General features: G+C 43.7%; 1 protein-coding gene across 1 annotated transcript in view; it reads left to right on the forward strand.

The window, feature by feature from the left end:
• Positions 1-4628: 4628 nt before the first annotated feature.
• Positions 4629-12151, forward strand: part of nudcd1 (NudC domain containing 1) — a 125759-nt gene continuing 118236 nt past the window's right edge. Inside the window, exons 1-2 of the mRNA XM_063185987.1 lie at positions 4629-4802; positions 5359-5513. Of these exons, the coding sequence (XP_063042057.1) occupies positions 4688-4802; positions 5359-5513 (270 nt within the window). The 5' untranslated portion in view covers positions 4629-4687. The remainder of the gene's footprint in view (positions 4803-5358; positions 5514-12151) is intronic.

Consider the following 12151-nt stretch of genomic DNA (forward strand, 5'->3'; position numbering starts at 1 on the left):
TCGCTGTGAGATTGTTTATCATCACGGCATGCCAGCAGTTACAAACATGAATACGGTATGTAAAGCGATGTCTCAAATGAAAAGTGTTTCCCATGACACTCGTTCGGTCCGACGCTGTCAAAAGTTGCATGGGGGGTTTTCTGACAGCGGACTGTGAAAGTGGTCGCGAGAGCATTGTTCACTTGCTAATGACTCGCATAAGGATCGGCTGACTCAGGCCATGATGAATTAAACTTTTAATCCTACCTGGAGCCCCTGTAAGACAATAAGCAAAAGGGTGTCGTCTCTTGTCGTCTATACTCTATCTGATGTTATGCAACCAGACCAAAACAAAATCTGCTGCTGCGGTAAGACAATAGTTGTCATATTTGGCAGTGACCCCAGTTGTTTGGGGGTCATCATTAGCCAAAAGACGTCATTGTTAGTTACTGTGCGTGGCGGGCAACTAAATATAGCAAACTCACAATGGAAGAATGTGTGTGGGCCTGCCATGCACTGCCAAGTTACAACACTGTAACCTGAGACTAAAAAGCATTCCTACAGTATTCAAAGCATTCCTAAAGCCTTTGTTCCTCTCACGCACCTTTGGTTAGCGGTGATGGATTTACTGCAAGTGTCATAAAGTTACAAATAGAAGCACTATTATTATTACTATTATTATTAGTAGTATTGCTATATTATTATTATTTAAAATGTATTATTTCTATTCCATTTCGTCAACATGATCTGTAAACTGTTAACAATGTTGGTATTTCACATTGAGATTTACTGTGGGACAGAGAGCAAAGCTTCTTCTTCCAATAGGCCTAATTGTTATAGAGAATGAAACTTATGTTCAGTTTATAACTGTCCTTTATGTGAAATCACTTCCAACTTCAAGTCCAAATTTATTTTAGCCATATCAACAGAGTAAAATACAGAGTCATTACATTCAATTTTTCCTCACTTTCAATTAGGGCCCGACCGATATGTTTTTTTCAGGGTCGATACCGATACCGATATTTATGGAAATGGGAGGCCGATAACCGATATGTGCAACCGATATATAGAGGTATTGTTCATAATAAAATGTAATGAAATATAAATTATCATTATTATATTTACACATATATTTAGTTATAATAATGAACTCTCATAGACTCAAAGTGGGGAGAGCAGAATAGAACATGCATTCAGAACGAAACGGCTGCAAAATTGGTTATCGGTGGAAATTTATTGAAAGTATGGCCGATACCGATATCCTAAAAATGCTAAATATCGGCCTGATCTTTTACCGATATATTGGTCGGGCCTACTTTCAATGTTAGGAAAAAAAGATCAGTGGACGGTCTAGAATGCATAATATCTATTTCTCATGCTCTTCACAGGTATAAAGTCAAGTCAAGTCAGTTTAATTGTCAATGTCTTTACATGAAAGTGAAAGTGAAAGCCCATTGGGAAACTCCAACTCCCATTGTCATTGTGACACAGCACTCCACAGCACACAAGTGAACACTGCACACTGCACACAACGAAATTGCATTTATGCCTCACCCGTGCAAGGGGGCAGCCCTCAGTGGCGCCCCATGGGGAGCAGTGTGGTGGGACGGTACCATGCTCAGGGTACCTCAGTCATGGAGGTGGATGGGGGAGAGCACTGGTTGATTACTCCCCCCCACCAACCTGGCGGGTCGGGAGTCGAACCGGCAACCTCTGGGATGCAAGTCTGACGCCCTAACCGCTCACCCATGACAGAAAGAATTTGAAATTACGTTTCTTGCAGCGTTTTCCCACTTGGTCCCTTTCAGCCGCCTAAGCGAACTCTGAGAAGTGACTCAGCATTTTTGCTGCCTACAGTATGTGAACGCTCCAAAGCGTACCCCCAGACCAGTGCTTAATTTGTCAAGCGGGAGGTCCTGGAGCCCAGAGGATGGGTGGCTCCCCCCTGAGGCAGGGTCTGTGATGTCCAGGTTCCATCCAAGCTCTCGTCTGAGGTTCCGGAGCTAGCTCCCCCTTGCTCCCCCTCAAATTAAGCACTGCCCCAGACCCCTTGGAAGCAAACCGTACTGAGACTGTGGGTGCTGTGGGTTGTTGTGCAATTCTGCTTGGGCCAGCTGCTTTGCGTGGGTTAATGGTGGCTAGTATCCTCTTCACGCTGGCAGAGGCGATTCTATGGTAAGCTGGGGCCCCAAGCGAAATATAAAAAAAAATAACATTCAAAACAAATCGCCACAACTTTAGTATAAAGGTTTAGCTGTCATTAACCATCTATAAGCTTGGGGGCCCCAAGCTGCTGACTGCCTAGCCTGGTGACAAGATGCGCCTCTGCACGCTGGCAGAGGACAGGTACAGGGATTTGTTGTGGGAGGGGGGAGGTGGAGTTTTCTGTGGGTGAGTGTCATTTTGTGCTTCAAAAGGGACAAAAAAGGGGGGCACTGTGGTGCAGCGCGCTAAGCCTCCCACACTTGGGCTTACATGCCCACGGGGACCCCGGTTTGAGTCCGGACGGGGTCATTTCCCAACCCTACCCCATCTCTCTCCACACTCACTTCCTGTCGCACCTTCACTGTCCTATCCGAAATAAAGGCCCAAAAAGCGGAGAGGTGTTGTTCTCACAGCTCCGTGGCGCGGGCTTATAGTCAGTGATGACCTGTATGCCCTGCCACAGGCTCTGTGCGTCTCTGCTGTCTCTGAAGTGTTTTGTTATTTTGTCTGAGTAGTCCTTTTTTTGCTTTCCGATGCCCTGGGACAGGTTTGCCCTTGCAAACAAGGCTGACAGCTTAGCCTGACAGATCATTTATCATGCCACTGCAGGCTGAAAGGTTAGAGCTATTTGTCTGAACACAAGACATCATGTCCCTCCCCTTATCAAGACTGCATTCGATTCGTTATTTTTAAAGATGTCTGTATGGGTATTGTATCTCTATGTGTAATGTATGCTTACTGTCTATGTCTAATTGTCTATGTCTAATTGTCTACGTCCACACCTAAAGTCTATGTCTGTGTCAGCATGGGAAAGTAAGAAACGTAATTTCAAATTCTTTGTATGACCAGTGCATGTAAAGAAATTGACAATAAAGCCGACTTGACTTGGTTTGAAATGTTGATTTCTGTAAAGAACTTGACCTGCCTGTTATGTAATAGCGCGACCTTTCCATTTGAACTTCTTAAAGTTCTGATCCATTTTAAAGGTAGGCTATAGCAATTGTTTAAGTGTCAACCCCTAACAATGGAGATAAGTTGACAACTGTCATCCACATGTACTGTAGCACATCATTTTTCTGTCACTACTGACGGGATGGGAAATGAACGACTCTGGAACTCTGTACAATCCTGCTCCTCAAAGAGCCATGGCGTCAGCCTTGACTCAAGCCTACACAGCATTCAGTTTGGCACAATATCAGGTCATATCAGAACATCAGGTCTAACACACACACACAGACACACAGACACACACATACGCACGCACGCACGCACAGTCGCACACACGTGCACTCAAGCACACATGCACGTGTGCGCACAAACACGTGTGAACGCATGCATGCATGCATGCACGCACACGCACACACACACGCACGAGTACGCACACGCACGAGTACGCACATGAAGATAAGAGTGAACCAAACAAAATAAGCCTTTGTTTGGTTTTTCCCACAAAATGCAATTCACGATTCTCACATGATGAACTTGACTTGGACACATTCTATGGAGCACTGTTTGAGCATTGTTTGCTGTCTGATGGTTCTCCAAATGAGGTACACTTAATGTCCCTGGCGAATATTTTGAAAATTAACAATATATATAGCCTACATATATTATTTCACCCACATTTACTACTTATTAAAGGGAACTTGGAAAAAAATAGTCATGGTTCAAATAAGATGCTTTCTAGAAACATAAAAACATTTTATATGTGATTATAGCCATTTTGCCACTGTCCCTGAGTTTGACTTTTGGCCTTTGACCTTGTTTACCTTAATGATAGAATTATAAATCAATGTTAAATTCAATCAAAAAACATTATTTTACATCCATGTAAGTAAACATGTATTGTAGGCTATTCAAAATAAATATTGTGAAAATACCACATTTTTCACATGTTGAACACTGTGCTATATACTTGTGCTATATACTGTCATCTCCACAAACTACAATCTCAGGCGCCTTGCATTAGAATTACTTATTCAGTAACCACTGCAAAATAATCTTCAGAGGGATTCCCATGGATTGATGCCAGATTGACGGGGGGGGGGGGGGGGGGGATCTTTCATGAAGCTCTTTCATATTATTTTACTTTTGAGGTCTGCATAGGGCAATGAGGTCCTGAAATCAGAGAACGCGAGCCACACATGGGACAGACAACTAGGCCCTAACTGGGAAATTGTGCCTCTCCTCCAATAATAAATAATACAATTATTTCACCTGTGAGAATCTTTATTTATCCGCACATTTCTTATATATATCTGAAATACATGCCTTTTTCACATGGGAGATTCCCCGCCTCTGTTCAAAAATGTCAAACTGGCCCTTCTATCACAAAGTTCGAGCATAAACTACATTTCCCACACTGCATTGCCAACTCCGAGAGAAATGCATTCTGGGTGGGTAAATACAGGAAATGTGATGTTTCCCTCCAGCGTGTACATTTCTGCAGCATCTCAGCTGCTGTCTTTCCTGACTTATCCTAAAATATCGTAATACCAAAGCTATGGCTTCCTCAAACTGCTCCCTGAAGGTTAACAGAGAGCTTTTAGATCCAAAGTTTGAAAGTTATAGACTGTCTCTGGATCCACTGCCAACTTATACAATTGAGCTAGATGCAGGTGAGAACCATATTATACTGAAATGAATGACTGCGGTTAGCTAAAGTTAGCCATCAGTAACTACACAATTGATCTCACTGACACTGTTGCACGTAAAACTCTGCTCAAAACTTCAAATTGATCTCGAAGTGTATGTCAACCACATGTCACTGGCTGCAATGAACAGTAGTTTCGCTAAGTAAGTTACAGTGACAGTAGCCCAAGACCCTAAGTTGTCAGTTCAAACTGTGAACTACAAGGGATGGGATGTGTGTTGTATGTGAGTGGTCAACAATGGAAATTAAAAAGCAAAACCGGATATCTCTTACTTTCTCACCCCAGTAATAAATGCAAGGCATTCCATAAAATGTAGCTTATTGATTGTTGATGAATCAGAGAAAGAGTACTGTATCTCTATCTAGCCCCATCTTTTTTGTGTCTTTTTAAAATTTAACTTATTATTATTATTATTATTTTACCAAGGATGTTGTTTAGCATGTTGAAAATTCTGTTATTTTTAATAATTTACTTCATTACATGTACACTCACTGTTTTAAAATCGTGTTGCATATTTCAGCTGTTGCTGAGGTGAAGCTCAAAGACAGCCAGTACACCTTGGATCATGTGCGTGCATTTGGCATGTTCAACTACCTGCACCTGGATCCCTGGTATGAAGACAGCGTTTACTTTGTGGACAACAAGGGCCGACTGCTTAACCTGACGGTGACATTGGTAAGTTGCTTATCAAATGTGGAAGACGTGTACCAAAAGAATTATGAAAATATTTGCAATGTTATTGGTCTAGCAATGTCGTTAATCCTATCCTATGCATCAGCTGGCCTATATCGGATGTTGACGTAGACGGGGGATGGTATGCAATCACACATGGAAAGCAGTGTTGTACACACACACACACACACACACACACACACACACACACACACACACACACACACACACACACACACACACACACACACACACACACACACACACACACACACACACACACACACACACACACACACACACACACAGTCACCATTTCCCAATGTCAAGTTTTCTAGCCTTGGTAGTGCATGAAACACCCCCACCCTGGAGCTGTGGGGATATTAAGGGAGGGTTGCAGGTTCTAATCCCAAGCCTACCATTCCCAACACTTCCATCCATAGCTGAAGTACCCTGGAGCAAGAAACAGACTCCCTGTGGAGTGCATTTTAACGTTCCGTGTCCCGTTTCAGCTCGATACGGAACCCATACTTTTTATCTCTAAATTCCGAAAAACAATTCCATATTTCAAGGGGCTTGTGGGGGGCCAGAGCCTTGCTGTCTAAGGGCCGCATCTGGCCCCAGGGCCGCCATTTGAATAGCCCTGCTCTAGGGCATGGATGGAAGTGTTGGGAATGGTCGGCTTGGGATTAGAACCTGCAACCCTCCCTTAACCATTAGGGCATGGCTGTCCCACAAACATCCTCCCTCCCACCTGCAAACACATATACGAGGCAGAAAGATTTGGAAAAAAAAAAAAAACCTAGGGTGTAACATTGTCAAATGTTCTATCAAACAGCTTTCTTAGCGGAGGCCTGCACTCTCAGTGCATTCCTAGTCCTTACTTAATGTTTTATCTTAATGTTTTAATTTCCCTCTGCCTTGCCTTGCCTTGCCTTGTGAATTGTTGTATACAGGAAACTATAAAAAGATGCCTTAGGGATGGTATGAAGCCCATGTGTGCCCCAAGGCACTATACTTCACAGCTGGTATGACATCTTTATGTAAGATATTATGAAAGCTTGCGTCACGTGTTGCCCCATCACTTGTTGTTAATGGTTGGTGACCCTGGGCACTTTGTCACTGGACCTTACGGATAATCAGAAAAAAAATATCCATAAGAAAATAATTATCCTGCGGCAGGTTAGCAGGAAAAGCATGGCTAAACAAAATAAATATTTCAATAAATTAAATAACTAATGTACACAACCCTAGCATCGCGACGCCATCCTCTGTACTCCACCCAAAGATTTTGGCTCAGCACATCGTCTGGCAAAAGCCTGGAGCTCGGTTCTCTCAGTGTTTTGCCAATCAGCAAACAGTTGAGAGTGGTGACGTAGAACTCACCCACGAGCTCAATTACTGATTGGTTAAGGTAACTATATTCACACTTTCGTTTTGTTATTTGTATGCTTTTGCGACGCTATAATGTAACAGGCATGCTAATAAAGCACAATATGGGTTTTAATTTGAGTTTGGAACTTCAATTAATTTAAATGATAGAGTAAGATCAGACCATCTCCCATCGTCCACGGAGACTGATTCCTCATGGCTTTTGCCAGACTGATTGACGGAGTCAACAGTCGGCTCGCCCAGGCTAACACAACCCCATTCCCCCACCAAAATAAGCTTAACAGTATTCCCATTAACATCATTCTGATTTTTGCATCTGAACATTTCTACAATTATTATTATCAGTTATTATTTTATACATCCCAGTGGGGCGCTGACTAGACCTAGACGCTCACTGATTGAGCCAGAAGTCTTTCACACAGTGTGCCTGTTGTAAAGGCTGTTCTGTCTAGCCAAAACTTTTATTGTGATTCTGAATCTGAACCATCCTGTAAACTGTTAAAGGTAAATTATCTGAAAGCCTTGGCAGAGCAGTGTAAAAAGGTGAGGTTTCAGTGTGGATTTTGCCACTAGACTGCTGTTTCTAATATTCATCTGCAGGGGGAGCTGTAGCTCTAAATACAAACCATATGCAAACCTGAGTGCTCTCTCTCTCTCTCTCTCTCTCTCTCTCTCTCTCTCTCTCTCTCTCTCTCTCCTTAGTCTTCCAGAATTAAAGTGCATTTCATGTTATGTTATTTTTTAGGACCAGCTGATGATGTTAAAGCTGTGGTTTGCACATTCTGTGCTGTTTCAAACTTAAATAAGATGCTGTGTTAAATATACAAAAAAATACATGCCAAGGGATGAAAAGGACTTACATTCAAATCTCTGAGAGAACAGCAATACCTTGCATCTGTTTTGCAATCAGAGCCACTGACCGCTTTGGTTTGGCCCAGGACAAAGCCACCTAAAAGGACCCCCACCCAATACATACTATACTGTACAATGTAATGAGGGTGAATTTCTGGGCCCTCTCTCTCCATGGGCCTGAATTAAGTAATGTGGCTCGAAGTAGTGTCGCTATACAGTACATTAGTTGTTGCCAGTGGCCTGGTAGTGACTTACCAGATAGTTCTATACACAGCAGAGTTCTGACTTTAGCTGGGCAGGCAACAGGTTGACTGCAATGCAATAGAGTGGTCCTCGATTTTCTTTTGTGTTTGCTGCTGTCCGCGTTATTTATTTAGGTTCATTTGGATTTTATCTCAACCGACTTTAGAATGGCTGTCTATGGACGTGTTCATAATTATCTTGGCTATGTTCATGTTCTTTTTTACCACCGTGAACATTTGTTTTCTCTCTCACTTCTATGCCAACAGATAGTGAAAACAAAAACAAAAATCCAAACAAATCCATCACTCACATATACTTACTCTCTCTCTCTCTCTCTCTCTCTCACATATTCTCTCTCTCTCTCTCTCTCTCTCTCTCTCTCTCTCTCTCTCTCTCTGTTGATAGTTTGTTAATGATATTTCTATGATTAGAAAATATTTTGTCTTTTTGTAACTTAAGGGACTTTCAGAAGGGGTCAGGCGACAGAGCAGCATTTCCCAGCATTCCAAGCACTTAACTGCTCCTTACTGGAGTGAATATGTGGGACCTGAAGGATTTAAATGTTTCCTCCTACTGTGGAGTCGTCTCCCAGCGTTTTAATGTGCGCAGCCAGAGTCTTACAGTGCCTCCTCCGCAATGGACATGATGCAAATATGGTCTAATGTAAACTCGGCTTTAATCTCTTCATATGTTTTTTTCATGTAGGAAACGAGTGGGCCTATCATATTTCAATTTTCCTCGAGAAGTTCATTGATAATGGAATGGTTGGTTATCAAGCCAAAACTTTTCTTATCGCCACAACTTTACTCATCTCATCTCTTCTCGACTCAGCTCAGCTCTCCTCTGTATCTTAATGCCTCAGCACAGCAGCTGTTCCTCACTATGATCTCCTTATGTACCAAACTGTCGATAATTGGGGCGCTGGCCCGTTCCTTTTGAAGGTTTAATCAGCGGGCGATACCACGCTGAGCTCCTTTCATGGACTCTTTTGTTTTTCAGCGGCGTGTGTCTCGCTCGAGCATGATGATAGTAATCACATCATCATTATCACACGCGCGCACGCACACACACACACACACACACACACACACACACACACACACACACACACACACACACACACACACACACACACACACACACACACACACACACACACACACACACACACACAGTCTCTCTCACATACACACACACACACACACACACCATCATCGTCAAATCATCGTCTTTCCCCTTCCATGGGATGCGAGGTGCTTTGATGCACTGTATGGCTCCTCAAGACATGCTGTGGACGCACACACACACACACACACACACACACACACACACACACACACACACACACACACACACACACACACACACACACACACACACACACACACACACCTTAGAACACATCTTTTATGGGGGAATTAGTGGTGTTGGGGAGTGACTGTGTGTGTGTGTGAGAGATGAAGTGACAGAGAGAGAGAGAGAGAGAGATGGAGACACGAGTGACATAGTAATTATGACCATCTCAGTAATAATTATCTCCCATCAGGAGTCGTGTATACTCACCGCATGCTGAAGAGAGACTGACTGGGGGTTGGGAAGTGTTAAGAGTGGGAGGGGGGGTGATGAAGGGGGGGTTTGCAAGGTTGGAGTAGGAGGAGAAGTGGGCATGGATGAAGAGAGGGTGGTCAGGGCTCCGAGGGTGGGGTGGAGTGATGTGGGGGGCGGGGAGGGGGGGGGGGGGTGCAAAGTTGGAGTAGGAGAAGTGTGTCATGGATGAAGAGAGGGTGGTCAGGGCTCGGTGGGTGGATTTGAAGAAGAAGGAGGCGTCGGTGTGGGGTTGGGGTGTTGGAGTAGGAGAAGTGGGCATGGATGAAGAGAGGGTGGTCAGGGCTCGGGGGGTGTGGGGTGGAGTGATGTGGGGTGGGTGGATTTGAAGAAGAAGGGGACTTCGATTGAAGAGGGCGTTTGGTCAGTCTTGGAGGATGATGAGTGTGCAAGGAATGGGGATGGGGGAGAAGGAGGTCGACAGAGGAGCGTGGATGAAGAGGAGAGGGGACGGAGGAGAAGGAGGTCGACAGAGGGGCATGGATGAAGAGGAGAGGAGGGTTGGTCAGGGCTGGAGGAGGAAGGGTGGAGAGGAGCTGGAGGCATCAATTAAGAGGAGGGCGGGTCAGGCCTGGACGAAGTGTGGAGGAGCAGAAAGAAGAGGGGGCCATTGATGAGATACTGTTTGGTAAGAGTTGGAGGAAGGGTGGAGAGGAGCATCAATTTAGAGGGTGTTGTAACGCCGCATTATGTAATAACGGTGCAATATGTAATAATGTAACAAATTATTACATAATGTGGTGACAATCGCCGCATTGTGTAATAATTTACGCATTTCGTAATACATTTCTTGAACGCATTTCGTAATAACTTTTTTCTCATCTTGTAATAAATTATTACAAAATGCGAAATTTATTACGGAATGCGGCCGCAACTTTTTTTTTTTGATGGAAATGTAATAACATGGTGCATTATGTAATAATCTATATGGATATGTTTTTTTCTGCACTTGGATTCAGTAGGCGCAGCACACATACATAGTCTCAGTGACATGGTATAGTCACTGCCCTCTCTCTCTCTCATTCTTCTCAGTTCTCAAACTGCTCGAGAGTCGCGAATGATGCGGTTAAAACCGTTAAGAAATAATTTCACAACTTGTTGCGTGCAACGAGTCCAACGAATGTCTCGCACTTTCTGCTACATTACACCAATTTACAGCGACATTAAATAGGCCAGGTCTAAACACTTCACGAGGAGGTGAAAACTTGTCTTGCACTTGCGTGGGTCTGTGGCGAGAGAGAGAGAGAGAGAGAGAGAGAGAGAGAGAGAGAGAGAGGAGAGAGAGGAGAGAGAGGAGAGAGAGAGAAGAGAGAGAGAAGAGAGAGGGAAGAGAGAAGAGAGGGAGGAGAGAGAGAGAGAGAGAGAGAGAGAGAGAGAGAGAGAGAGAGAGAGAGAGAGAGAGAGAGAGAGAGTGTGTGTGTGTGTGTGTGTGTGTGTGTGTGTGTGTGTACGCACGGAGACAAACCTGGCCCATATTGATCTTAAGCCCCATCTTGGCTCTTTGGAAATATTCTTAACATTACAAAGGCTATTTTAATATTTTCCCCCAAACAACATGAATCAAATCCCAGGAAAAGACCAACCATTATAAGTGACTCGTGGGGAGCTGTCCATGCTGGTGGTGCTTAATTTTTCCCGATATTTGCCCGTGGAGTAGTGAGTCTTTCATGTCTGCCTACATGCGCGCCAGGGTCTGACCATGGTGCTTTTTGCCCGTGGAGTGAGGAGACTGTCTTCTTGCAAAGCAAGAAGTCATAGCACCCGAGAAAAATGCCACTCTTTGTCATATTTTCAATTTCAGTCCACTGTTCAGTAGGCCTATTAGGCTGCAATCAAATTCAATAGCCTATGCTCATCCACATGCACGCGAAAAACAATAACCCAAGCGGCGGGACTAATTCGATTATATTCCTTCCAAAAATGTGTCCGAACGTCACAAAAATCAGTTATTTGCATTGTCCGTAATTATACCAAACAAAAAGGTATCAATAAAAGAAATCAAGTCTTCAGTTTCGATAATCCACGTTACAAATCCTCAACAACAGCAAGCCATTCCTTCTCTGCTATGAAGCAGGCAACGGAACAAGTGCAGACAGTAGGCTATATGACCACGTTGATGCTGCACGGCTTGAAAGGATTCTGTCTAAATTAAATATCTTGAATAGCCTATATAGACCTAGGCCTAACTAGATTTGTTGCAATACAGATTCATTTTCTATAGCCAGAAGTGTTCCGTTGGACTGACGAAACAGAACACGATCAAGTTTGCAACTTCTTTCCCTCATGCGCTGTCCGTCAGCACCACCTGTCATCAGACGTCCGATTAGCTTTCATTACGTGCTGAGGGAAAAACTCTCGCCATTAGGCCCATGTGCTGTTGCACTGTTGTGAGGGATATCACCAAATAATTTAGATAAAAGTCAGAACATTATTTTGGCAATCTGTTCAGTCTGTTCATTTAAGTTTTTGGGTGCTCTTGGATATCGGGGATCAGTTCATGTAGAGAGAAGAGTTCATCCACACTGTAAAAAGAGACACAATGGAAATGC

The sequence above is a fragment of the Engraulis encrasicolus genome, chromosome 20, assembly GCF_034702125.1.
Source record: "Engraulis encrasicolus isolate BLACKSEA-1 chromosome 20, IST_EnEncr_1.0, whole genome shotgun sequence".
Lineage (NCBI taxonomy): Eukaryota > Metazoa > Chordata > Actinopteri > Clupeiformes > Engraulidae > Engraulis > Engraulis encrasicolus.